Source organism: Pungitius pungitius, chromosome 18 (assembly GCF_949316345.1).
Source record: "Pungitius pungitius chromosome 18, fPunPun2.1, whole genome shotgun sequence".
NCBI classification, from domain to species: Eukaryota; Metazoa; Chordata; class Actinopteri; order Perciformes; family Gasterosteidae; genus Pungitius; species Pungitius pungitius.
The window spans coordinates 13,871,232-13,894,219 of NC_084917.1; the positions used below are offsets into that span (position 1 = coordinate 13,871,232).

The 22,988-nt window shown below is 42.3% G+C and overlaps 1 protein-coding gene across 2 annotated transcripts in view; it reads right to left on the reverse strand.

The window, feature by feature from the left end:
• Positions 1 to 542: 542 nt before the first annotated feature.
• Positions 543 to 22,988, reverse strand: part of LOC119227022 (cingulin-like protein 1) — a 38,269-nt gene continuing 15,823 nt past the window's right edge. The window contains exons 3-21 of one of the 2 annotated variants that reach the window (XM_062558907.1): positions 16,828 to 16,942; positions 16,628 to 16,697; positions 10,334 to 10,861; positions 9,288 to 9,572; positions 8,245 to 8,325; positions 7,979 to 8,137; positions 7,772 to 7,876; positions 7,604 to 7,662; positions 6,854 to 7,001; positions 6,665 to 6,769; positions 6,110 to 6,262; positions 5,427 to 5,594; positions 5,166 to 5,339; positions 4,579 to 4,668; positions 4,376 to 4,459; positions 3,850 to 3,968; positions 3,340 to 3,448; positions 2,922 to 3,085; positions 543 to 2,694 (exon numbers count right to left, since the gene is read on the reverse strand). In XM_062558907.1, the coding sequence (XP_062414891.1) occupies positions 2,571 to 2,694; positions 2,922 to 3,085; positions 3,340 to 3,448; positions 3,850 to 3,968; positions 4,376 to 4,459; positions 4,579 to 4,668; positions 5,166 to 5,339; positions 5,427 to 5,594; positions 6,110 to 6,262; positions 6,665 to 6,769; positions 6,854 to 7,001; positions 7,604 to 7,662; positions 7,772 to 7,876; positions 7,979 to 8,137; positions 8,245 to 8,325; positions 9,288 to 9,572; positions 10,334 to 10,861; positions 16,628 to 16,660 (2,688 nt within the window). In that variant the 5' untranslated portion in view covers positions 16,661 to 16,697; positions 16,828 to 16,942 and the 3' untranslated portion in view covers positions 543 to 2,570. The remainder of the gene's footprint in view (positions 2,695 to 2,921; positions 3,086 to 3,339; positions 3,449 to 3,849; positions 3,969 to 4,375; positions 4,460 to 4,578; positions 4,669 to 5,165; positions 5,340 to 5,426; positions 5,595 to 6,109; positions 6,263 to 6,664; positions 6,770 to 6,853; positions 7,002 to 7,603; positions 7,663 to 7,771; positions 7,877 to 7,978; positions 8,138 to 8,244; positions 8,326 to 9,287; positions 9,573 to 10,333; positions 10,862 to 16,627; positions 16,698 to 16,827; positions 16,943 to 22,988) is intronic. The other variant, XM_062558908.1, reaches the window with a different exon arrangement.

Consider the following 22,988-nt stretch of genomic DNA (forward strand, 5'->3'; position numbering starts at 1 on the left):
GGGTAGTAGACCATCAATTTTCTCTTTGATGGTCAGAATTTTATTAGCTACCCAATGAGAACTTTTATTCAATTTGAGCAGATATTGACTCGTATACTCTAAGTTTCCTTCCTTAGATGCAGCTTAGTTGATTTGATGTGGAACAACGGGGGCTGGAAACAACATTCAGGTCTGGGTTAGCATGTGACGGATTAGCCTCCTCAAGCCAGTTTCCGAAGTAGCTTAAGGAGTGCGCTAACTGCAGAGCGGTCAGCTGGGACACAAGCAGGATGCTGGCTTACGTGCAAATGTGTTTGGGTTTTGTGCAGGAACAAGTCTGTTGTTACCAACACCATCAGTATAATGGTGTAATGCTCGTACTCGTAAAAAGTGCTTTATCCGTACCGGATACTCGTTCCAGCCAAGTATCCGGCTCAACTCTAACCAGACTTTAAACGTTAACCGCAACAAGTTTAACAGAAACAGTTAACATTGACAACACTTTACAATGTTGACTGCAGCATATTCCACATCAGTTACCAAGTAACCTTTATGTTGCATGTTTCATTCACAAAACAGTTGTATTTAAAATGTTTCATAATGTATACGGTGTGATCATAGCAAAATGGTTTCGCACATATTTCCCATTAAAACATAACTCAAAACAAACAAATTTTACTTGTTCATTAGACAATGCCTTTTACAACAAACTAGTCCATTCAGTTAAAGCTTTTGGCTCAATATTTGTGAGGAAATCCAGAATTCACAGTGGAGAACAATTTATTTTCATCTTGTACAAAGAAACCCACCAAAACAGAGAATGTGAAAATAAATACCCCAGAATAGTATAATATGGAGTGAACTTACAAAAGTCAATAAAATCTTTATTTTTACATAATCGGTAGATTGCTTTTCTTTTACTAAAATAATAAAACCAAAAAAAAGACACTGTAGCGCGGAAATATGAATCTCTTGTAAGCAATTCATGTTCCCATTTTCAAAAATGCAAAGAACACCAATAAATGTAAACCCTGACTATCTGAGCATCATGGCTGGGTTTAATTTCCTCACTCAAGCAGGAAAAAGTAAGTTTCATCTTTTTCAATGAACCCGTTGGTCAATATTGTAGAATAAAACCAGATAATTGTGTAGAAAAAAACAAGGCATTTACATTTTTACACAATTATTATAATTGTTATTTTCATTGTCACTCTCACCGCCACTTTCTATTAATACAAAGCTTTGATGAGTTGTAATGAGACATGAATTTGTCTTTTGTGACCTTAAACATTTAAAAACAGTATTTTACCTTTGAGTTTATTTTCATTAACACCAACTGTGAAATTAGATTATCTTCTTTATTGCTGAGAATCCTATTTCAAATATTATATTCTCTATGTGGGTGGGAAAGTTGTAGCAATACAGCAGCAAACTCCCCAAAAAACTCTTGAGTTAAAGATTAAGTTTCGCCCAATAAGCGGTTGCAAATGAAGAAAATTCACCAATATTAATAATTTCATGATTATGTGTGTGTGAATCAATACAAAAGCTACAATCACATCAAAAGATCCCTCTACAGCATGTTGTCATAACATGTCGAAAGCCAGCGTGAATTTTGTTCAAATACTACATGGAAAGCTGTCCGCAAAGCTGCATCAATTTTTTTTTAAACCCTGTAATGTCAGATGTTTCATGAAATATACAAGGAACCAGTTAATCCTTGTGTGTGCACCTTCCTTTTCAAAAGAATTAAACAGAACCCTTGCCGAAAACAAACACGTTGGAGTTAAACATTGCCGTTAGGACTTAAAGGTAACTGGATGATGTTGGAAAAAAATGACCAAAAATATACATCAGGCTATTCCAAGATGTTAGACGCTTCAAAAACACAAGGCATGTTTCAACAAATCTTTGTTATTGAATATTATCACTGATTAATTATCTTTTTTATGTTAGTCTTTCATCACTAAGCTCCTGTCCATTTATTAGCAAAAAAGCAGTAAACAATTCTCATGTGAATAAAAAAGAAAGCGTCTGACTTCATTGTTTAATTCAATAGACTAATTGATGTCTGTCACACTGACAATAAGGCTGTCAGTTCAGTTTTTTTTAGGTCTATAGTGGACTGTTGCAAATCCTGCTAGTTGCCAGGAGGTCAATTAAAATGTAGGGTCTGTCACTTCCTGAATGGAAATACTGTAAATGTTAACTGGTACACTTGCAAAGAATTGGCAATAACAGCTTAGCGTATACAAGTCAGCAAAACATGCATGCATTCCAAATATTTTTCCAAGCATCTTTCAAGGCAAATGAGTAACTTCGTTTTGAAACAAGATTACAAAGACACGTTCTAGGAGATTACTGGGAAGATCAGTACAAATAAAATGAATTAACCTTTGACAACAGATTGGGAACATTTTTTTGGAGGACTGGACTTTTTGAAGACTGGACCTACAACACCTCCCATCTATTCATGTAGTAACGTGGCGGGGGCAGGTTTAGAAAATGGTTACACCTCATTTCACCCACGGCCTGTCAGTGTATGGCGGTAGCTCGTTCCGTCATGATTCCTTTTGAGGGAGTGTGAGGGTTTAGACTTCGGTGACACTGCCTGTCTGTGGCTGCTGCGGCAGCTGGTCGTCGCCTTCGTCGTCGACACTCAGGTCCAACCTCAGGTTATCCAGGGTCTGACGGATGTTTAGGGTCTCCTTACGCCTGATGGAGGGACAGTGAGACATGGCGATTTTTTTCGTACCATTATCATAATAATGTGTGTGTGCCCATTTGCTGCCTGTAATATGTAGAAAACTAGCTTCTAATTGCCGTGGCTGCCAAAAAAACACGGCGTTAAACCAGAAATCCCTCACACAGTGTTCCCAAATGTGGATCCACAACTGCTGACGTGTCTATTTGTGTGTGTGTGTCTATGTTGGAGAACATACTTTGTCTGCATGTGTTGGTCGAGCAGCTGCCTCTGCAGCCGGCCGCTCGTCTCCCTCTCCTCGGCCAGCTCCCTCTGGGTGTGCCTGTACTGCGCCTCCTTACGGCTCGCCTCCTCCTCGGCCTCATTCACCTGACGCTTCAAAGAGCGCATCCTCTGGGTCATCTGGGTGGAAACCGATCACAGAGCCATGCTTAAGGTTGAACGGACAGGACTAGACAGCGACAACTGAGACATGAAAACACCTAAAGGTTGTCAATGTGTACAACGGAATGTACTTAGTAGACAAAATATATTCAAAAAAGATTCTGAAGAGCCTTGGCAGCAGAGTTCTGTGTTCTCACATGTCAATAAACGCTAAAATACGTGGATTAGATGTATTCAGTACTGCATTTATGTAGGCAGAGTGTATGTGTTACCAGGTCTTTTTGCTCAGTTGCTATCCGGTGTTCCTCTTCCATCTGATCGCTCAGCTCGTTTATCCTCCTCTCCAGTTTACTGATGGTGTTGGTGAGAACAGACTTGTTCCTGCACAAAACCCAAACACATTTGCACGTAAGCAAGCATCCTGCTTGTGTCCCAGCTGACCGCTCTGCAGTTAGCGCACTCCTTAAGTTACTTCGGAAACTGGCTTGAGGAGGCTAATCCGTCACATGCTAACCCAGACCTGAATGTTGTTTCCAGCCCCCGTTGTTCCACATCAAATCAACTAAGCTGCATCTAAGGAAGGAAACTTAGAGTATCGACATAAAAGCCTCCGTAAAGTTTGCATCCATGTCATCACATAAGTTCCTATTAGACATTTGTGTGAAATGTTTATATTTATATATTTATCAGTTCTTGAGTTCGCATCAGGTCATCCAAAATGTGAGCAAATTCTCTTAAATGCAATTCTGCTCAATGGTCAGTAAGAAAGTCATGTGACTGACCTTTCTTCAGTCCTCAGAGTGTTCTCCAGCTCTTTAACCCTGCTCTCCGCTCTGGAGACGACATCCTCCTGAACTCTGGAGCTTTGAAGCTCCTCCACCTCCATACGTAGCTCACGCAGCTGCACACAGAAAGAAGAAAAGAGTGACGCTGTGTTTATTTTGCAAAGGCTGGCCTTTTTATTCCTTAAATAAACACAGTATTTGTACAGTATGCTGGTTTGTTTTTATGTAATCCACTGTGGAACTGCTTTGGTATAGAATGGTGCCAAGTACTGTATATACATATACTGTATATATTTGAAACATCTTAAAGTCAATTTGCACATTAGATTGTATATCTGGATAGATGTCGGCCAAGAAATCACTAAAGACCAAAGACATTTTTACAATAATAAGAAAGATTTCTGGATGTATGTGTCAATATGTTGTGCTAAAAAGAGGAAATAAAATCAGTAATCAGACAGATGGAAAAAGTGATAAAGGGTCTAACTGGCTTAAAATGTAGAAGTGAAAACACACACAGTACCTGTCTCTCCATGGCAACCTTGTCAGTCTCCAGCTGGTCATTCAGATCCTTTTCCTGGATCACCTTCAACTGGAGCTGCTCAATCTGACAGCAGAACACACAGATATATTTCTTGATAAACAAAGTCAGCCAAAAACCAATGAAATTGATGTCAATTCCGAGAATGGTTAAGGTAGCTCACTTCCTGTCTCAAGTGTGTTTACCTGCTCGATTGCCCTCTTATGTTTGCTGGCCCACCTCAGCTCGCTGTCATGCAGCTCCTCCAGATCACTCTCCAGGTCAATCATCTTCTCCTGAAAGTTTCCAAAAAAAAATAACGCATTGTGATCAAACTTTTAGTTTTTCAGGCAGCTTCTATCTGACTTCAACTGTCTGCCATCATTTAAGCAAAACGGTTCCAGAAACGCCACCGATTTAAGTATCTTCATTAATAACACTGATTATTTAGGATTATGGGATTAGCACGCTAAGCAACATTTGCATAATTAATGCCTAATTAACCCCAAACTCTGATGGTTTGCATGACTGATTTATTCAAGTGGACATCTCTGCTTGAATCATTGGGTCATGTATTTAAACACACTGGATACTCTTTGAACTACAGCAAGCATATGGAAGAGGTCCCCTTGAGGGTGCTATTTTTAGAGTATGCTTAGCAGTCTGACATCTCATCCAAGTTGATACAAATATATATTTTTGGATTGAAAAGTCTTGGATATTATGTATTTAACTGGTAGTCATACAATCCCATCAGGAGACAAAAATATTGTGAAATAGATAGTACCAGTACCTGAGCCAGTTTCACTTGTTTGGCCAGCTCCTCCCTGGCCTGGTTGGTGCTCTGCAGCTCCATTGTAAGGTCGTCAACCGTCCTCTCCGCTTGCTTACACTGGAGCTGTATCTTCTCTCTCAACTGAATCTCGTCCTCCAGCGTTCGCTCCTTATCAATCAGCTTATCGGAGACCTGCCCACACACAGGATAGAATACGCGACTCGACTTTTAGCGCGCTGGTGTGAGCCGGTGACTTGTTGGTTATAGGACGGCGCGCACCTCTCCATGCAGCCTGCCGACGACCGTCTGCAGTCTCTGCAGCTCCTGGTCCTTCTCCAGCATGGATTCCTCCAGCTCCTCCACCCTCCGCTCGCTGTCCTCGCGGAGCTTCTGCTGCAGGCTGAGCTGGGCCGTAGCCTGCGTGGACACCAGCAGGGCCTCGCTCAGCTGGACGCACACACGGGGACATACAGTTAGTGGGTCTCTTCCAACAAGGTTTCAACATCCTTTATTCTCAGGCCTTAATCAACCTTTACCTTGGGGTTCTGATTGTGCACACACTAGTGCATCATGCTGCACATGATTTCAAATAAAGTGTTCTTAGAATTAGTTTTTACACTTTCAATTTTGTTTATAAAAAATAGCTTCACAGCTTCATCTTTATTCATTGACAGGATTAAACTGATCAACTCAACTATAAGTTTGCATTCCTTATTTTTTTTTTTAAAGTAATGCAAACATTGAGTTCAGTTGTTTGTTTTTCCTGACATGCCGATTTGGGTGATTTAAATATGTAAACGGGAGCATTTAGACGGTAATGAAAAAGGAACGTTGAGATTCCTCAGTCGCTGTGTGGTCAGTATTGATTCAGTGTTTTTGTGAAATTCTAAAAATCCAACAATACGTATTAAGTCTCATCTCTCCGTCTGAATAGTCACAAAGCCTTTGTAAAGTCTCTGTACCTCCGACTCCATCCTGAGGATGGTGCTGTTGAGTTCCGATGCCTTTTTGTCTCTGCTGTCTTTGTGGATCTCCAGCTCCTCCAGCTGTCTCTCTGCCTGCCACAACTTCTCAGATAAGGTCTGGGCATGCTGCGTCTGCTTCTCCAGGTTCTCCTGAACACACACACACACACACACACACACACAGTTCAGATGTCTGCCTCCCAACACAATGTGTGTGTCTTGGGACAGAAAACAGAAAACAAAGGTCCTTAGTTAGGTTCAGGCACATTTGGGATTTGGGTTTAACTACTACTACTGCTGCTAAAATAACCCTGTCCACCAAGACCTCCTCCTGAGGAACACTTCATCCCTCTGTACCACTCTTGCGCAACGTTGTGCTGGCTCAGGATCAAGTGAAATCCACACAAATCAATTACATGGATTTTGTTCAACTTATATTGAAACTCTTTTCCCAGCTGTGAACAGTGCAGGAGAACACCCTCTGTAATGACATGTTTTGTTGTTGTTTGACAGTAGAGAAAGAGAGGAGCTGTGTGAGAAGCTTCTGTGTACCTCAGCGTCTTTGATCTGGTTTTGGAGGGACTGCTGGAGAAAGCCGAAGGCGTACTCCTGATTGTTGGCCTCCACCCTGATCTCCCGGGCCTGCTTCACCTCAATCTGCACAGTTCAAGAGAAGGGTCAGTAACAAAAGAAACAATGGGATTGTATAGTGGTCCAGTATGATTGCATTCACCCTCCCACCTCCATATCCTTGTAACTCTCGACCACGGATTGGTTCTCCCTCTGCATCTCTATCATCTGTTCTCTCATCCTCTTCATCTCGCTGTTCAGCTGAGCGTTGGTCCTCAGCAGGTCCTCGTTGTTCACCAGCAGGCCGCGCATCTCAAACCTGCACGGGAGGAGGGCTATCAGACAGACGACGGAGGGGAGGGAAGCCACGGAATCGCCTGCTGAGAATCCCTTTCACATCTTACTGCAGGAAAGTATAAGTGGACTGAGGTAGGGGCGTCAGTCCATTAGGACATCCCCTGGAGGTGGGGTTAAAGGCAGCGGAAAAACCTTCAAATTCCAGCAAGTGAAAAGTCTGTCGAACAATGCATGGCAGCTTAGTGTTATAAGGTTGGAGCGTCCTCAGCTTCTGTTTCACTGTAAAGTGAATCTAAATGTATAAAGCGGGGTTCGGAAAGTACAAGAAGTCAGATCCATTGCATTCAATTGGACTGCGCAAAAAATGGGCGGGGCTAGAGTGTAGATTTTGATTGATAAGGGAAAGGCCGGTGCCTTTTGAAAAGTGACTCCGGCTTAATACAAGTTGTTCCAGCAGTAGCTCAGCTGTAAAGCACCATTTCAGTAACAAAACTGTTTTTCCAATCCATCACGCAGTGTACTGAAAAAAAAGTGAAACCGAAGGCGAGTAGGGAAAGGAGCAACAACATGAACCAAATAAAAAAAACACCAACCATTAGGACAAAAACCCCCAACAGATCTGACCTTATCTGGCTCCTCTCCTTCTCCATCTCCACACTCTCTGCCTCGAGGAACTGGTTACGCTGGAGAGAACACACGCAGCTTCAAAATAGGTTCCTACTGGTGGTAACGAAACTCCTTAAGGCAGAAGGACACGTGTATCCCAAAATGAATCCGGGGGGGGGAGCCTACCTTCTGGCAGGCTTCCATCTGTTTTGTCAACTCCTCTATAAAGTTTTTTTTATTTGGCGCTCCCAGGGTGTTAGAGCGCATACTGTAGTGGGTGGTGGGCGTCACCTGTACCAACAAAAACAGATGTTGAAACATGGAGAAAGGACATAATCAGTCGGCGTAGTGATAGAGTGTTATTTATGTGTGTGTTTGTTTTAGGAGCCGTACAGTGTTGTTGACCTCGCCCCTCCTCTTCACCAGACTGTCGTAGGCGGAGTAACGGGGTCTGACGGAGGTAATAGGGGTAGTTCCCACTGGACTGATGCTGCGACCGTTGAAGTTGTACATGTTCATTTCAGAGTTGGCAGGTGACAGTCTACCAGGAACCTGAAGATGAGGATGGAACAGACAGAAAAAAATGTTTAAAAAAAATAAAATAGAAAACATGGAAAGATTATCTTGAAGAAATCACAACTGTTCTTTTCACAACAAACCTTGAACTCAGACATTCGGTTCATGGAGTTGTAATCTATGGAGGACGTGGTGCCGTACGGATTGTTGAAGTACTTGGAGGACTGTAAACAAACAGGGACATCTGATGTATACCAAATGAACAAAGCAGTACAAGTAGAGAAACACAAGGGTCAAAGCAACTGAGTGCAGGCCAGCCCCGGGAATCGCTTCGTTTTGATATTACTTCAGTTCTACATACGTAGAAGTTGATGGGTTAGTAAGCACGGTATTTGTTATGATTTCCATTTAAAAAATAAAAAGGTAAAATGTTATTATCTAATAAATCGGAACGCATGATAAGTTTAACTTTAGTCCATTCACATATAAATTTCTACAAGAACAGGAAATAAATAAATGTCCATTATTTAAAGACAATAACATTAATTACAAGTAATTTTGGAAAATTACCTCTGCGTGACTTCATTTATTTGAAGTAAAAGCATAAATACAAGTGTTTATGCATTAAAGGTACCTGTATCGATTACGTTCAACGCAAGATAATCATCGTTCAAGTATCGTACAATTAGGAGTTTCTTAATCTTGACTTTATTAGGTGTTAGAATATTATATTTGAAGCTCTCAAATTATAGAATCTAAAAATCTTTTTTGATATGTCAATCATTCAGGTTCACAAATAAAATTCTGTTTTGTCCAGCAGATGGTGCTGTTCAATAACAGTAAAGGACACATGCATTATACTAATGTTGTGTTATGGAAATTATTGGCATCAAAATGATTTTTGTACTTTTATAATTATTAGTGAAAAATGCTCTTATACCTTCTAAAATAGAATGATGGAAAGTTACATGTTTACATTTGATTGCACCTGCAGATTGTAGTGTTTAAGGAAATTAGACTTTTCCACTAGCATGTTAAAAGTCAAAAGGTTTTCCACATTGATAACAAAATAAACATTATTGCAGTGTGTGCGTTTCGTCCAGGAGAGGGCGCTGTCTAATAACGGATTCTGTGCTTCAGGAATCCGAGCTATGACCACGTGAGTCCCCATGTCGCATCACCCTACCTTGTCAGACGTATTGTCCCAGTCCCGCGAGGCCAGAGACTCCAGGGACCCTCGGAAGTGGTTCCCCCCCAGCCGGGTGGTCTCCCATCGGGCTGGCCTAGGGCTGGTGTCGCCCGACATTCCACCCCCTCCTGGACCATCACTGCCACTCAAACCGTTGGTCTTGTGCTCGCTGTTGAGAAACAGCTGATATTTGGGGTTCTGGGTGGCCGGCATGACCCGAGGTGTGGTGGGCTCTTCCTCCGACGGGCTCTCGGACTGCTTGTTCAAATCCAATTCAGACTCCTTGAGGCAGGTGACCAGAGAAATGGGATGAAATAGATCTATTAATAATAATATATATATAAAGGTAATCTATAAAACCTATTTAGCTGGTCGCTAACGTGCGAATATGTTATGTAATGTAATGTTTATCAATGTGTTAAGCACCAGTGATGGGAACTTTCCTTATTATTACTCGACTTCAACTCAATCTGCCCTTTTGACTTCATTAGATTTTTTTCCCAACGTGCAAATATTAAAAGAGAGCAAATCAATATGGATGGAATCAAGTAGACAGCAACCAATCACGTTTGAACAGGAGGGGAAAAAAGAGTTTTGCAGTGCAGACGGACAGATAATACACACACTTTATATTCGGGGAATATGTTGTCATTTTGAAACCAATTACTGGGTTCCTTCTTTGCAGATACTCTAGATCACATGCCACAATGAACCACATCAATATCATATGTCTCACAGCAAATGATCAAAGGGTCCTGCTCAATGTAATATATCCCAATTACTGCAATCACGCAACATGCTGATTGACAGGGAAAGAATCAAAGAGATGTGAGAGCTGTAGAGAGAGCTGTTTGGGTAGCACAATTGGAGAAGCCGTTACAATCTCGCTGCGGCTTCATTTTTTTTGGGGTCGTCGTGCGGATTGATGACGCTGCTTTCATCATGCAAGGAGATGCGTTGGAAAAACCTGCAGGGCCATGCCGTCGTGCCGTCCTCACACGCTTATCATTTCACGCTAGGTCATCGATCGGGACGTTGCTTACCGATCCCACGCCGGAGTCTCTCCCGGACTCTGTGGGTTGGGCTTTGCTCCTTGGTTCTGAATCGGTCTTCTCAGCGCTAGCGCCTACTGGACAGTCTATTCTCGCAACGATCTTGCTGGTGTCGGGGCCTCTCTGAGCCGACTGAGCCAAGTTCTGGGTTTCCCTGATTGGGGGGGTCACGGTGATGCTCGGGAGCGCACCGTTGTCTCGCCCGACGCCGTCCAGCGCGGAGTCAGAGGCACTCAACGTTGACCTCGAAGAGCTGAGAGCTTCTGCGGGAGCGGACTTCGGTACTCGACCCCTTCCAGACGCTGGGTTCTTTGGGGGACGGGAGGATGAGACTTGATCTGGACCGGAGAATTTACTGATCAGGTCTTTGATGCTGCTGGCTCGGTGCAAGTTGGACTTGAAGGACAGGCCTGTGGCTGGTTTCTTATGACTGGCCCGGAAGGCCTGCAGGGCCTCTTCTTTGTTGCTGGTCTGGTGAGGACTAAGTGGCGAGTTTGGGGAAGAAGACCCGGGAGCATGCTGAAAGGAGTGAACAAAACCCCCAACACGGCTGTTAGCAAGGAGTCGGCATGTAACAGGTTAGTAGTGGGGGGTTTAACAGGCAGCACCAGTCGACTACACAGTTTAGACCTCTTTCATATTGTGCTTTCATCATTGAGGGTTAAACTGTGTTGATGGAGCAGCTACAATGTTAAACTCCATTCAGAAAAAAAAAGAAAAAATCATATATAAGCAAAAGCATATGTACAAAGCAGAAATAGTTATGTTGGACAAGTTCTATGAAATTAAATTAGTACTTTAAAGGAGGTGAGCCATGCTCCAACGTCTCTAGATCAAGTAATGCAGATAAACACAAATGATTCTGCTTCACACTTGGTGTGAGCGCACCACGAGAAGCAGAAGGTTGCTTTCAGACATCCGTCTTCCTCGAATTAGATTTAAATCACATCATTCCATCACGTGGATTGGAGTTGCTGAAAGCAGCACGTCAACGCTTAAGCCTCGTCCCGTCTTTACAGTGTGTGGATGTTTTGGAGCACGCACAATGGCATGAAGCCCATTGTGTGCGGATCGGTGTGCGAGTCGCTATCCTGACAGAAATCTCTCTTGAGAAAGTGTAACATCTGCTCGTTCAGCTGGAAAATCCCCACCCTCCCCCTAAAACACAGCGTCCCACTTTTCACCCGCAAAAATAAAATGACAAATATATGAATAGTCTCCAAGATAAAAATGGAAGTCAACTCGCACACATGCAAACACACAAAAGAAGAGAAAAATAACCGGAGTTATTTTTTTTGCATGCCAAAAAAGCCGCTTGATTAAGTCCAACTTTAATTAACATTGCAACAAAGAGGCCGATGCCACTTAGAGAAATGAAGTGGCGAGCATCCAGGAATTTTAACTTTCGGGGCTCAAAGGGTCCAAAGCATTTGAGTGGCCTTAATCCGGTGTCTCGCTTGGCCGCCTCCCCCAGGGCCGGCGAGCCCAGGCTGGGGAAGGAGCCTGGGAGGACTGAGGGCTGGGGTTTAGGGATCCCCGCTAATCACCACAGTATTAAAATGTTTACAGGCCGCGGCGGGATTAGCTCTGAGCTGGTGACTTTTAATGTTATTGTTTTTTCAGTTTGAACTCTCTGAGCCTTATGGAACGAGGAGACGGGACACAGTCCATGGGGATGAAATGTGTTACTCAACAGGACATGATGCCGCATACTGTGGAATCCTTCACTAAACATACTTCATTAATTGTTATTTCATATTTGAGTTAATATTTTGAACTTTATTTTCCCTATTCTTACATTTTTATTTTATATCTGTGTGCTGCATATGAAACAGACTCTTGGTTATTTAAAAAAAAAGATACATTAGTTAATTATTAGTTAATATACTCTAAATTAATGATTAAATATTTAACAACATATTGTATTATAAATGCCTAAATGTCTTTGTCTTGTTTTGTAGAAAATAACTACCTTTTAAAACAAATAAAAATTAGAATAACGTTAAAGAAAGGAATTTTTTTTTAGGTGAAGGAGAAACCAGTTAAAAACCCCTGAACAATCAGCCAGAGAGACGTGCAGACGTCCTTCATTCAGGAAAAAACCAGGTCCGTAATTCCCTCAAGTAATGACAACACACACACAAACACACATAAGTCCTCAATTCCCTGTGGCGTTGATACAGTACAGACATATGGCGTCGAGCTGCGGACCATCTGACCCAGATATGTGACAGCAGTGCATCCTTGGGAACCGCAGTGAATGCCTCACTGATGTTATGGCGCACAAGTGCTCAGGGTTTTTTCTCTCAGAATTTCTCCAGAAGTTCAACTTTGCCTAATTTTACCAATTACCTGAAAAAATAAAAACGTATCAAACATTTCCCATAATGCAACTCAACATTGTTTTTTAGTCAGAACCTCTCTGTCTACTGAACATCACTTCCAGTCTAAAATGGCGCTATTGCTAAAAATGCTGCAGTCTTTAAGCCCCCTTATGATAAACCTGATGACATCATGTGACCAGGTAATCAGGGTATGTTATCAGGCGATTATGACATCACATCAAAGATAACGTCACTATGATGTCATCGAGGCAAAAACATTGTACAACTATTGTCACAGGTTGACTCCTCCTGACTGGTAGACTGAGTGGAATCCCCCTTTAACTGCACACTCCATCCCTTTCATACTAAGACACTAAAATACCTGTGATTTGGTGTGGAGGGACATGTTTGTGGGAGTCTTTAGGGATTTGTGTCATGAGCAGCACTGGTTTACTCAGCGATCACACAGAGATCCACTTCCTGCCCATCTGCACACCCAACAATGAGAAAGTCTTAATGTTGGGAACAATACATTTGATTGAGCTGCCATTTCACCATCTCTGCCTGTGGGGAGATTGTGCGTTTCGAGGTTCCTTGCTTGTTTTAGCTTTTCCCTGTTTTCTTTTGTATTTTATACTTTCTACAAAGCTAGGAATAATTTTGTCAACAAGTTCAAACCAGTTAAAAAAAACAACACTGTGTTTTTTCCTTAATTCCTTGCATTGCGTTCCAGATTATTGTTGTTTCTAGCATTGTCTGTCTTTCCTTTGGCTTCCTTGTGTGTGTGTGTGTGTGTGTGTGTGTGTATGTGTCTGACTCTACTCACTGTCCTCAATTCAAACTATTATTCAAGACTCTCACATTTTCCTTCTCACTTCTTCACAATGTCCTCACACAAAAACCTCTCATGGTGTAAACTCAGTCACTTGTTAGGCCTGTGAGACACACAGATCACCTTGCCAAAAGCTTTAGTCTGTGTGACACACAAAAGCAAGAGAGAGACGGAGGTACTGATCATATAGTAAAACGTGTCATTAAATAAGCAGTTAGCGGTGTTGTGTTTGACAGCCGATTGGCCCACAGCAATCTGCTCAGCAATATGTTCCTTTGTTGCTGCTGCTGACCCCTCCGGACTGTAAATAACAGATTATTAACCGGCGATTATCTCTTTAACAGCAATATTTGTTACAGATCAGGTGAAATCTGGTCGAGGAAATCCTTGATGCCTCTTTATTTCACATGGGAAAAAACTCCAATGAGCCGAGATGTATGATTGCTGGGTAAGCCTCTCAAATATGTCCATTAGGGATATGATGAATACGCAATATTAAAAGCGGTTTAGTGAGGACGACTGGCAGTATAAACTGTAGCAGAAAATGGACATGTGGATCCTTTTTTTCTTGTAGAACAGTGTATCATTTAACCAGTAAATAGGCAAATATTCTAATGATTATGATTGTTTGAATCACTACGGCTTGCAATGGGATTCATTTCTCTATTTTTATATATTGTGTGCATGCTCAGAATACAAATGTGGCGTCACGTTGCTTAAATAACATTGTTTTGACGAAATCAAATTAAAATCACTTAAATCCAGCAAGTACAAAAAGTTTAAAAGACAAACAAATTCTTTCATAAATATCAGCCGGCATAAATTCAGAAAAATTGTGTATTGACCTTTTCATGCACTCAGGAACATAATCCTGCATCTGTACTACACTATACTACATTGCCTTCTTTTTTCAAACACTATACAATCGAGCCCGATTGCAATGTTATGAAAAAGGATCTTAACAAAACATATTTTTCAGAAATAGTTCCCTTGTGTATTTGCACCCCAGATGTCCTCATGTGAGGACTCATTGCACCTGTGGTCCAACCTTTAAAGAACACGTTTCCTTTGTTGTTAAGGTTCTGGAGAGATTTATTGTCTCTCCATAATGACTAATGAGTGTGTTTCTGAGTGCAGAGTAGCTCATCCAGCTGCTGCTCTGATATTGGCCTGGTCTCACACTGTCATTTCACATTTATAGTTCTTACTTCAGCTCTTAATGATCTTTGGCCTTAACCCATTACAGGAGAGAGACACCGGGATATTGCAGAGCTCACATTCAGCAGACTGCACAGCGGTTCAGAGTGTGTGCGGGATACTAAAGTCCACAGTCCGGGACAGAATAGTGAATCCAATTAAAAACCCTAACCCTACATCATTTAGATTTGATGTCTAATCAAAGTGATGTGTGATTATACAAATCCGGGCCGATTTTCTGACAGATTAAGCTCATAATCTGATCAAGAGGTTACGGAGCCTCTCTCTGACGCGGCTCGTGTAGATTAACGGGATGAAGTATGAGACTGAAGGTGTCAAGGGTTTGAACCCCCCCCCCCCCCCCCGTCCACAGAGACATGTCACACGAAACAGAAACAACATGATTTAATTTGCCTTTTGGGGCAATCAGAGTCACAGAGTTCCACAAACCAGATTCTCTAAATTCAGTCAGCTGTCAAATCCAGTTTGATGACCTATTTCCATTTAAATTCACTTTCCGATTGACTCCATCTGTCAGAAAGTATTTTTATATTAATGAACTTATTTATTGAAGAATTCATTTTACCATGAATATTAAGCATTGTAATGTAAACCTTGTCTCAGGAACACTGCCTCACACACGGCCGGTTACATATAGCAGCTCAGTAGCGCTTCAAGCTCTGACACGTACGTGGCTCGCTTTAAAAGAGCTCACCAGAGATTAGATGCTCCCCGTTTCAGGGATACAGGGCTACACACTGATAGGGACGGTCTGATTCATGTTGTGTTCCTGTGCAGGAGACGTTGCAGCATGTTGGCAGCCGGCCTGTCTGCTGTTTGTGTTTAAGCTTCACAAGTTAAACTGTGGTGACACTTTGACAGGTTTCCTGTTATAATAAGACTCCAAACCAGGTTTCTTCCCTCACCATTTCCCATCACGACTGTGTCAGTCTACTATGGCTTTTTTGTAGTTGTTTTTTTAAGGGAAATTATGCTCTTCGTGTGTGTGTGTGTGTGTCTGTGTGTGTGTGTGTCTGGCATTAGTCCAGCTGTTGTCAGTCTTTCTCAGACAGTCAGTTTGGAGACAGAGGAAACATCTGCCTGCTCATCTGGCTCTGTCTGTCACACACACACACACACACACACACGCACACACACGCACACACACACACACGCACACACACGCACACACACACACACACACACACACACACTTACTATTCTCCCTCAACTGTGCTCAAAAGCTTCTTCCCAAGCTTCTATTGCTCTGCTTCGTTTGTCAACTAAAATACTGCCGTAAATATTACATACTTTTTGATGGTTGTTTCATCAAATTCAACAATGTGGGGAAAGACTGCCAGTATTTATTAATCATTTATTTTTAAATATAGCGCTCCCACAGTAGCAGACTCCTGCTGGGGGATCAGTCTAAGTAGTGGAGCACATTGCTGTCATCTCGGACCATATCCAACTAACTCACGTCTCATTCTCATTCATTCAACCCCTACAAGCGTGAGAGTTCCTCTCTTGATGAGAACAAAGTAAAAAGGTACTGGGGGACAGCAGCAAATCAAACATACAAATGGTCCAGATCGTGAGAAACTCAAGACAGACGTGGTACATATTTGACAGCAGGGATAGAGTCTCATGTACAGGATTCCTTCACACTATTGTCCCAGATCTTACTCGGCAGAGTAAGTGGTGAGATATGGATTTTGATGCGGGGGAGAAAACAATGGATACAACATCAATCCCTGAGATACTTTGGAGATTTAGACAAAAAGGAAATGAGAGCGCAGATTGGGATGCAATTGGTACTGTATGTTGATCTAAGGTGCATTCTGCTCGGTGCAGAAAGTAGATCCACTGTGTGGATGACAATAAAAGCCGACTGAGTTTAGATGCCGCGTCGAAGCGCACCAGGTTGCTTACCTGCTCCATCTCCAACTCGTTCTTTCCCTGCATGCTGCGGTCACTCGGTCTGCTGCCGTGCGTTTCCTCTCTGAAGGAACAATATGAACGGGCAATGCTTCAATGCTTCTCTAATCCGAATTACCAATTTAATTTATGTTTCGTATTGTGCGACTACTTTGTGCTTCAAACAGGTCAGCCTTTGCGTCTCTTCCCGGTACCTGTGCAGGTCCTGAGTCAGCGGGTTACGCAGCGCGCTCAGTGCTTCCTCCTGGAAGAACAACCTCTCTGGTTGGAGGAGACGGCCTGGAGCTCCTGACAAGCACGCAGCTGGAACTGGGGACAGGTGAAGGTGAACAGTTTCACATCGGTGCACTTTACACATAAAGAAAGCTAGGTTCAAATAATGTAATAAAATGTTTCAATGTTTTGATTCTAAAGTTTGGCAGATATCCAGATCAGTATGTCCCCTGCGATTACGGTTTTGAAGTTCAGAAGTTGTTTTGAATATAAAGAAATTAGTAATGGTGTTGAGATTTGATCCGACAACCCTCCGGGCCTTCCATCCAGAACCCTCAAAGCACAAAGCCCTCCTTGGACAAACACAGCAGTGTTTCGATGGATACACGGGGAGCTGAACAGCTGATGCAGGGTTTGTGATTAAAGCTCAATGTCGACAGCACACAAATATTTAAAAAAACGCTCCAGAAGAGTGGCAGTCACACCACACACTGCGTTACGAATACATGCCACTGTTCCCTCCTGTCCGTCGACTACAAAGTGATATCACTTTGAATGTAAAGTGCAGGTGTCAGGTAGCAGCAGGTGGATCTTTATGAACCGCATTCATCTGGTGAATGTGTAGGCGCGCTCCGTTTGCACCTCCCAGCAGGTTGGGATGCATATAAAGAGTCAGGGTGCTGGAAGCAGGTGTATACAAGGAATCACAGCCGGACTAACGGACTACAAACAGTAATAATACAAGAAACAAACTGCTGGCAGTACAATTGGGGAACTTGTAAGTGTAGAATCAGTAGTAAAAGCATTAAGTAATCGCATTGCATTATGGGTAATGATTGTAGAAGTATGTCTGTTAGAAGCAGTGCAACAGTAGTACTGCTTGGTGGTAGAGGGCTCCAAGCGTTAGTATTACCATTTCATCCGTGCAGTATAGCAGTACCAACAGTTGCAGCAATGTTACGTAATACTTGTAAATCTGTGCAGCAGTGCAGAGTATTAGTAATACTAACGTTAGAAGGGATATTAGAGATGTTTATATATCATTAGTTGCAGTAGGACCACTGGTTGCATTAGAAGTATCAATAGTACAGGTAAAATACATAACAGCAGAAAGCAGAAAGGAGTAGTGGTATCTAGACATAGTACTAGTTGTGGTATTGTTGTTGTTGCGGTCTACTGGCACAAGCAGGAACTCAAAAGAGGTCATCAATAAGGTAGTTCCTTGTTCATGTGTGAAAGCGCTGTGTACACAGTACTGCGGTGGGACCCCAGCGTGTAGCGGTGCGCGTGTCCACTGGGGGGCGCTAACCCTCTGTGACAGAGTCACAGCAGCAGGCCGTGAGAGGCCCACGAGGGTTTTGTTGGAGAGGAGGAAGAAGAGGAGGCTCGTTTGAGTGAAAGCCTTTGATCAAATAACTGAAGAGATATCAACATGTAGAGAAAGACAAACGAGTGGAAAAACGACACAAACATCGTTAAAAGGCCTTCTGGGGAATATATGAACTCTGTTAATGAGCTTTTCAAGCGTTATGAGAAGGGCAGAAATCTGAATGAGACCTTCAAGGCGGAGATGAACTCTGATTTATTCAACTGGTTTGTCTGCTATTTATCATAAATAAAAATGATATTCAAACCCAAATAAAGGATAAATAAATATTATTAGCCTATTAATAATATTTGTTCTATATGAGGTATTGATTTTCATTTATTCAATGTACTCGAATTGTTGCCATTTTCTCCTTTAAAAGGTGCTTCATTGCAGTAAAGCTACATTGTGTCTTACTAAAAAAATCTGTTTCTTAATCACGATTATTACTGACGCTTCAATGTTCTGAAGGTGAACCTTCTTTTTTTTTTTTTAGATGTGTTGTAGTTAAAAACTCAATTAAAAAAAACAGATGAACATGCTCTCCAAGACAGGGAACCAACTTGAGAATTCTGACAATCATTTGAATATAGTATATATTTTGGATGTATATTTTTTATACTTAAACAGAAAAACAGAAATAAAATGTATAATTTTTATATTAGATTTAGATCATTTGGATTTTGTTCTGTTAGTTGAAAACTATAACAAAAACAAGAACAGATTTGGGTAAAAAAAAGTGACCTAAACAGTAACGGCATTACCATGGCAACCTGTTTCTAGCCTACACCTGGCCTGTTCCAGGAAAACCGCGCCTTCTTTGAACCTCAGCTCAGGAAGGTCTCTGCTTGGTTTCAGTTCAGTGTTTGGCAAGAATCAAAATGTTGAGAGGAATCTCAGAACTTTGAAACGTTGTGCAAATGAGCTATTTTGTCACCTGTCAATCAAAATTGATCTTTACCAATCACATTACTTCATTAAAACGCTGCGGGTGATGGGTAAAACCATCCATCGATGTGAAAAGACAGTAATTACCAATGAATATCAGCGTGTGTATGTGTGTTAACTTGAAAAAATCTCTCTCTCACACACACATACCCACACACCCACAGTGCCAGCTGTCAGTGTGTTCTGATTAGGTGCTTACGTACAGAAACGCGTGAATAGGGCTCCATAATTGCTTGCATGTATGTGCCAAACACATTTCCCTCCATAATTGCAGGTGGAAAAAATATGGGGGCGTTATTTATGCGTTTCTTTTTTTTCCGCTTACATTAATGTATCTCACCACTTGCAGCCCGTCACATATATCATTTTCACGGTGGCGAGTAATGTTTAAACCGTGTGCGTATACCTAGAACACAAAGAATCCATCTGAATCCATCAAATCCACTATGTAAAGCATTTCTATAGTAGACAAAGGTGCCGCTTTAGACATGCATGGAAATTAAGGAGCCTCATAGTGTTTGTGTTAACATTTTCAGATTACATATTAGAAGGTGACATAGCCATCCTGACGTCAGCTATTGCTTTGTGAATCGCATTTTAGCCAACAGCTTGTTGGATTTCAGCTGCTATCGCCCCGTGTTTCATGCACCCAGTGTTTGGTGTGAACTAAATAGGAGGATTCATCGATCAGCATATTGAATTGAGGAAGATCAGTCGCAGCCTTGTGGATAAAAAGATTAGAAGAAGTGACGGAAAGATGTTGAGACCATAATGTAGTGCAACTAGTCGCAGAGAAAAGAAAGACTTGCAACGTTTAAGAAGAAATGTTTTGACAGGCTGTACCCTAGGAACAACGAAGGGGGGTGAAGACGAGATGAATCATGTTTAGATATCATAGAGAAAAAAGAAAGCGAAAGAGAGGCAAAGTACAAAGTGAAAAAGAAACATTAAAAACAAGTATTATCCTTGAGAGAAGAAGATGAAGAGGAGGAGAGAGTTGGCAGAGAGCAGCTTGGTGTTTTCCAAACTGCCAGTCTGCCTGTTGGCAACATGCTGAACCCTCGTTGCGTAACCAGACCACGGACGGTTTCTGTCTATGTGAAAGTACCACTGGAAGCAACAGTTAGACCTCATGTGTCCTTCAGCCGGGTCTTCCAAGTTGCTTAATTAATTGATCAATGATCATTTCTAGAGGACAAAATGGAAAATTAAACATTCATGTAGTTGCAGTATTTTACAAGGTGTTTTTTTTGCCAATAGGCTCAATTGAGTATCTCCACGAAGGGGCATGCGGAATAAAAAGGATTCCCCACATTCATCCTTAACGTGTACTGTGAAGTACTCTAAAGTTCATAGGTACATAGGTGTTTCCCAACTTCACAGACGTGGAGGTCAAAGTACAAAGCATTTCAACAGCACTGCATGCTGGGCCCTCCTTCTACTGTGAAGGTTTCCAGTAACTCATCAAAGTCAATTCGTCAACTATCAAATGAGTGTAAAAAAAGAGATGACGACTGTTGATGTTTTGACGCAGTAGCTCGGTACCTTGCAGTATGCTAATGCTCTCTGTCCTACACTCGGCCTCGCTCGCTGTGAGTAAAGTTTGGACCAAAGAAACTTTTCATCTGCTTTAGCTGTAGGGTTACAACTCGCTTGGGATTGTGTTCTTAATCTTCTCAACTCTGTGTCAGAAGACTTTGAACAGCCAACGAAACTGGATGAAGTAGAGTTTTAAAAGGACTGTTCCAGAAGTTGTAGGCGTGAAAGCTGCTTGATTTTAGCAGCTTGTTGAGGTCCCCTCAGAAGGACAGAAAACCAGTGGTGGCTCCATCCTCTGCTCCCACACAAAGCCCCTGTGTTGGCGCCGACATTACCCCTCAAAGCCAAGGGAAGTCGTCAGCAACACGACAGCAAGGTAGCGTCTTCTTCCAGTAAGCCGGGTGGATGTCGTGTTGGGCAGGGCGGCGTGATTGGAGGCCTGTGGCGGTGTACAAGAAACCATCCATCACCTCTCGTTAATGAGCCTTTGAGCCCAGCTGAGAAAGGGGGCCGACCACTTGGCGAAGACAACCAACGCTGCTGAGAAAAGGAACGTTGATCAGAGTGATGTGCTTGTTTGCCTGTTTGTGCGGCTGGGTGTGTGTCTGCTGGCGCACCTTAAATCCCCAGATGTGTTTTGGCTTGTCCCGTCTCACAGAACCCAGACCAGTTTCAGTGTTTCTCTGCCAGACTCTCCGTCATGGCAGGAGTACAGAGAGGAGGAGCCAACAGGGCGAGGCAGAAACCTCCTACAACCATCATAGTGCTTACAGTCAGCCGCTCACGCTGAGTGGATGTCGGGAAATTTAACACAAACTTTCACTTTCTCACGTTTTATGAAACAAGTTCCAACAGGTCTGTCCAAACGTTTTAAACCCTTTTACTGTTTAACCAGCGAGCCTGAGGGCCAAAGGAAAGCCCCCTTAGAGGAGGCATCCGCTATCTTCTCTATGAGAAGCACCAGGCGTCCAACTCGACAAACCCTGGACGGGAGATCAACGCTCACTTTAACGCAAACTTATTTGTTCTCATTTTAACTTATTTGACTCGGAAACAAAAAGGTTTTCCTCAGTCCATTTACGTGCTTTTGTTGCACAAAACAAAGTACACCTGCATGAGATGTTTATTGTCACGCTGTCTCCGACACGTCCAAAACTGGCGCTGCAGCGGAAACTAGACCACTAATTATTCAAAGCCAAACTGTCCAAATTCAGTTTGCAAATGCTTAAAGGGATGCTGACGGACAGAAGGGATATCTAGTCAGGCATTAATTAACATGAAGAGAATGTGGAAGACATACTTTTGAGAACATGATCACTGATGTTAAATCTTCACCACGCCAAACAAGGAAATAAAAGAATGAAATAATAAATTCATTCATTCTTGACTTTTGGGAGTCAATATACACATAGGGTAACACACACACACACACACACACGCGTTGTTCTCTGCGGCGGAGCAGAACCTGCTGCCTTTACGAGATACAGTGAAACTCCCACGTCCATGTTCCAGCTCTGTGACAAACCCCACAAACCTGCCTCCCACTCGTCCACGTTCAAACGCAGAGTGACACGGTCCGATTTATGTGAAGACGAGAGTCCACTTTCAGGAAGAAGTACGCTTTTGGAAATGATTTGAATACATAAAGTGCCTGTATTGAAGAAGAATGAAAGCAAAGTACATTTATTTGTTGCTTTCAAATTTGTTTCTATCTGTGCTGCATATTTGTATTTATTAATAATATTTTCAATTCACTGCATTTGCCTGGCTTGTATAATCCATATCTCAGTGGGTGATACGATTATTTTAAAGACACAAACACTTTACTATCATATTTTAAAAGGGGTTTTCTTCCATCTTTTGAAGGAAAAGATTTCTATTTATTTTCAAAGGGCCCCGGGGTTTGTCTTCAAGCCAGAAGCTGTTGCTGAGGCTTGGCCCCCCCGGTCCAGTCTGTGGGGTTTTGTCACAGAGCTGAAACACGGATGTGGGAGATTCCCCGAGGGTCGACCCTCAGCAAGCAGCCAGATACCGCCACACGTTTGGATGCCTCCGACCAACTAGTCAAGTTGTGGTTTACAACCGCGTCAGTACAAGTCACTTGCTCAAAAATGTGATATTTTTGTGAAATTGTATAATGATTAGAAGTTAAAAATGATCTTCGTTCCCCACATTTAAATCAATGCATCCTCCAGTTCAAACATAATTTGAAAGGAAATCCCTTAAGGTCCCCCTTAGAATTGCACGGACATAACATAAGAGTGACCTCTGACCTCTCAATTTAGTTAG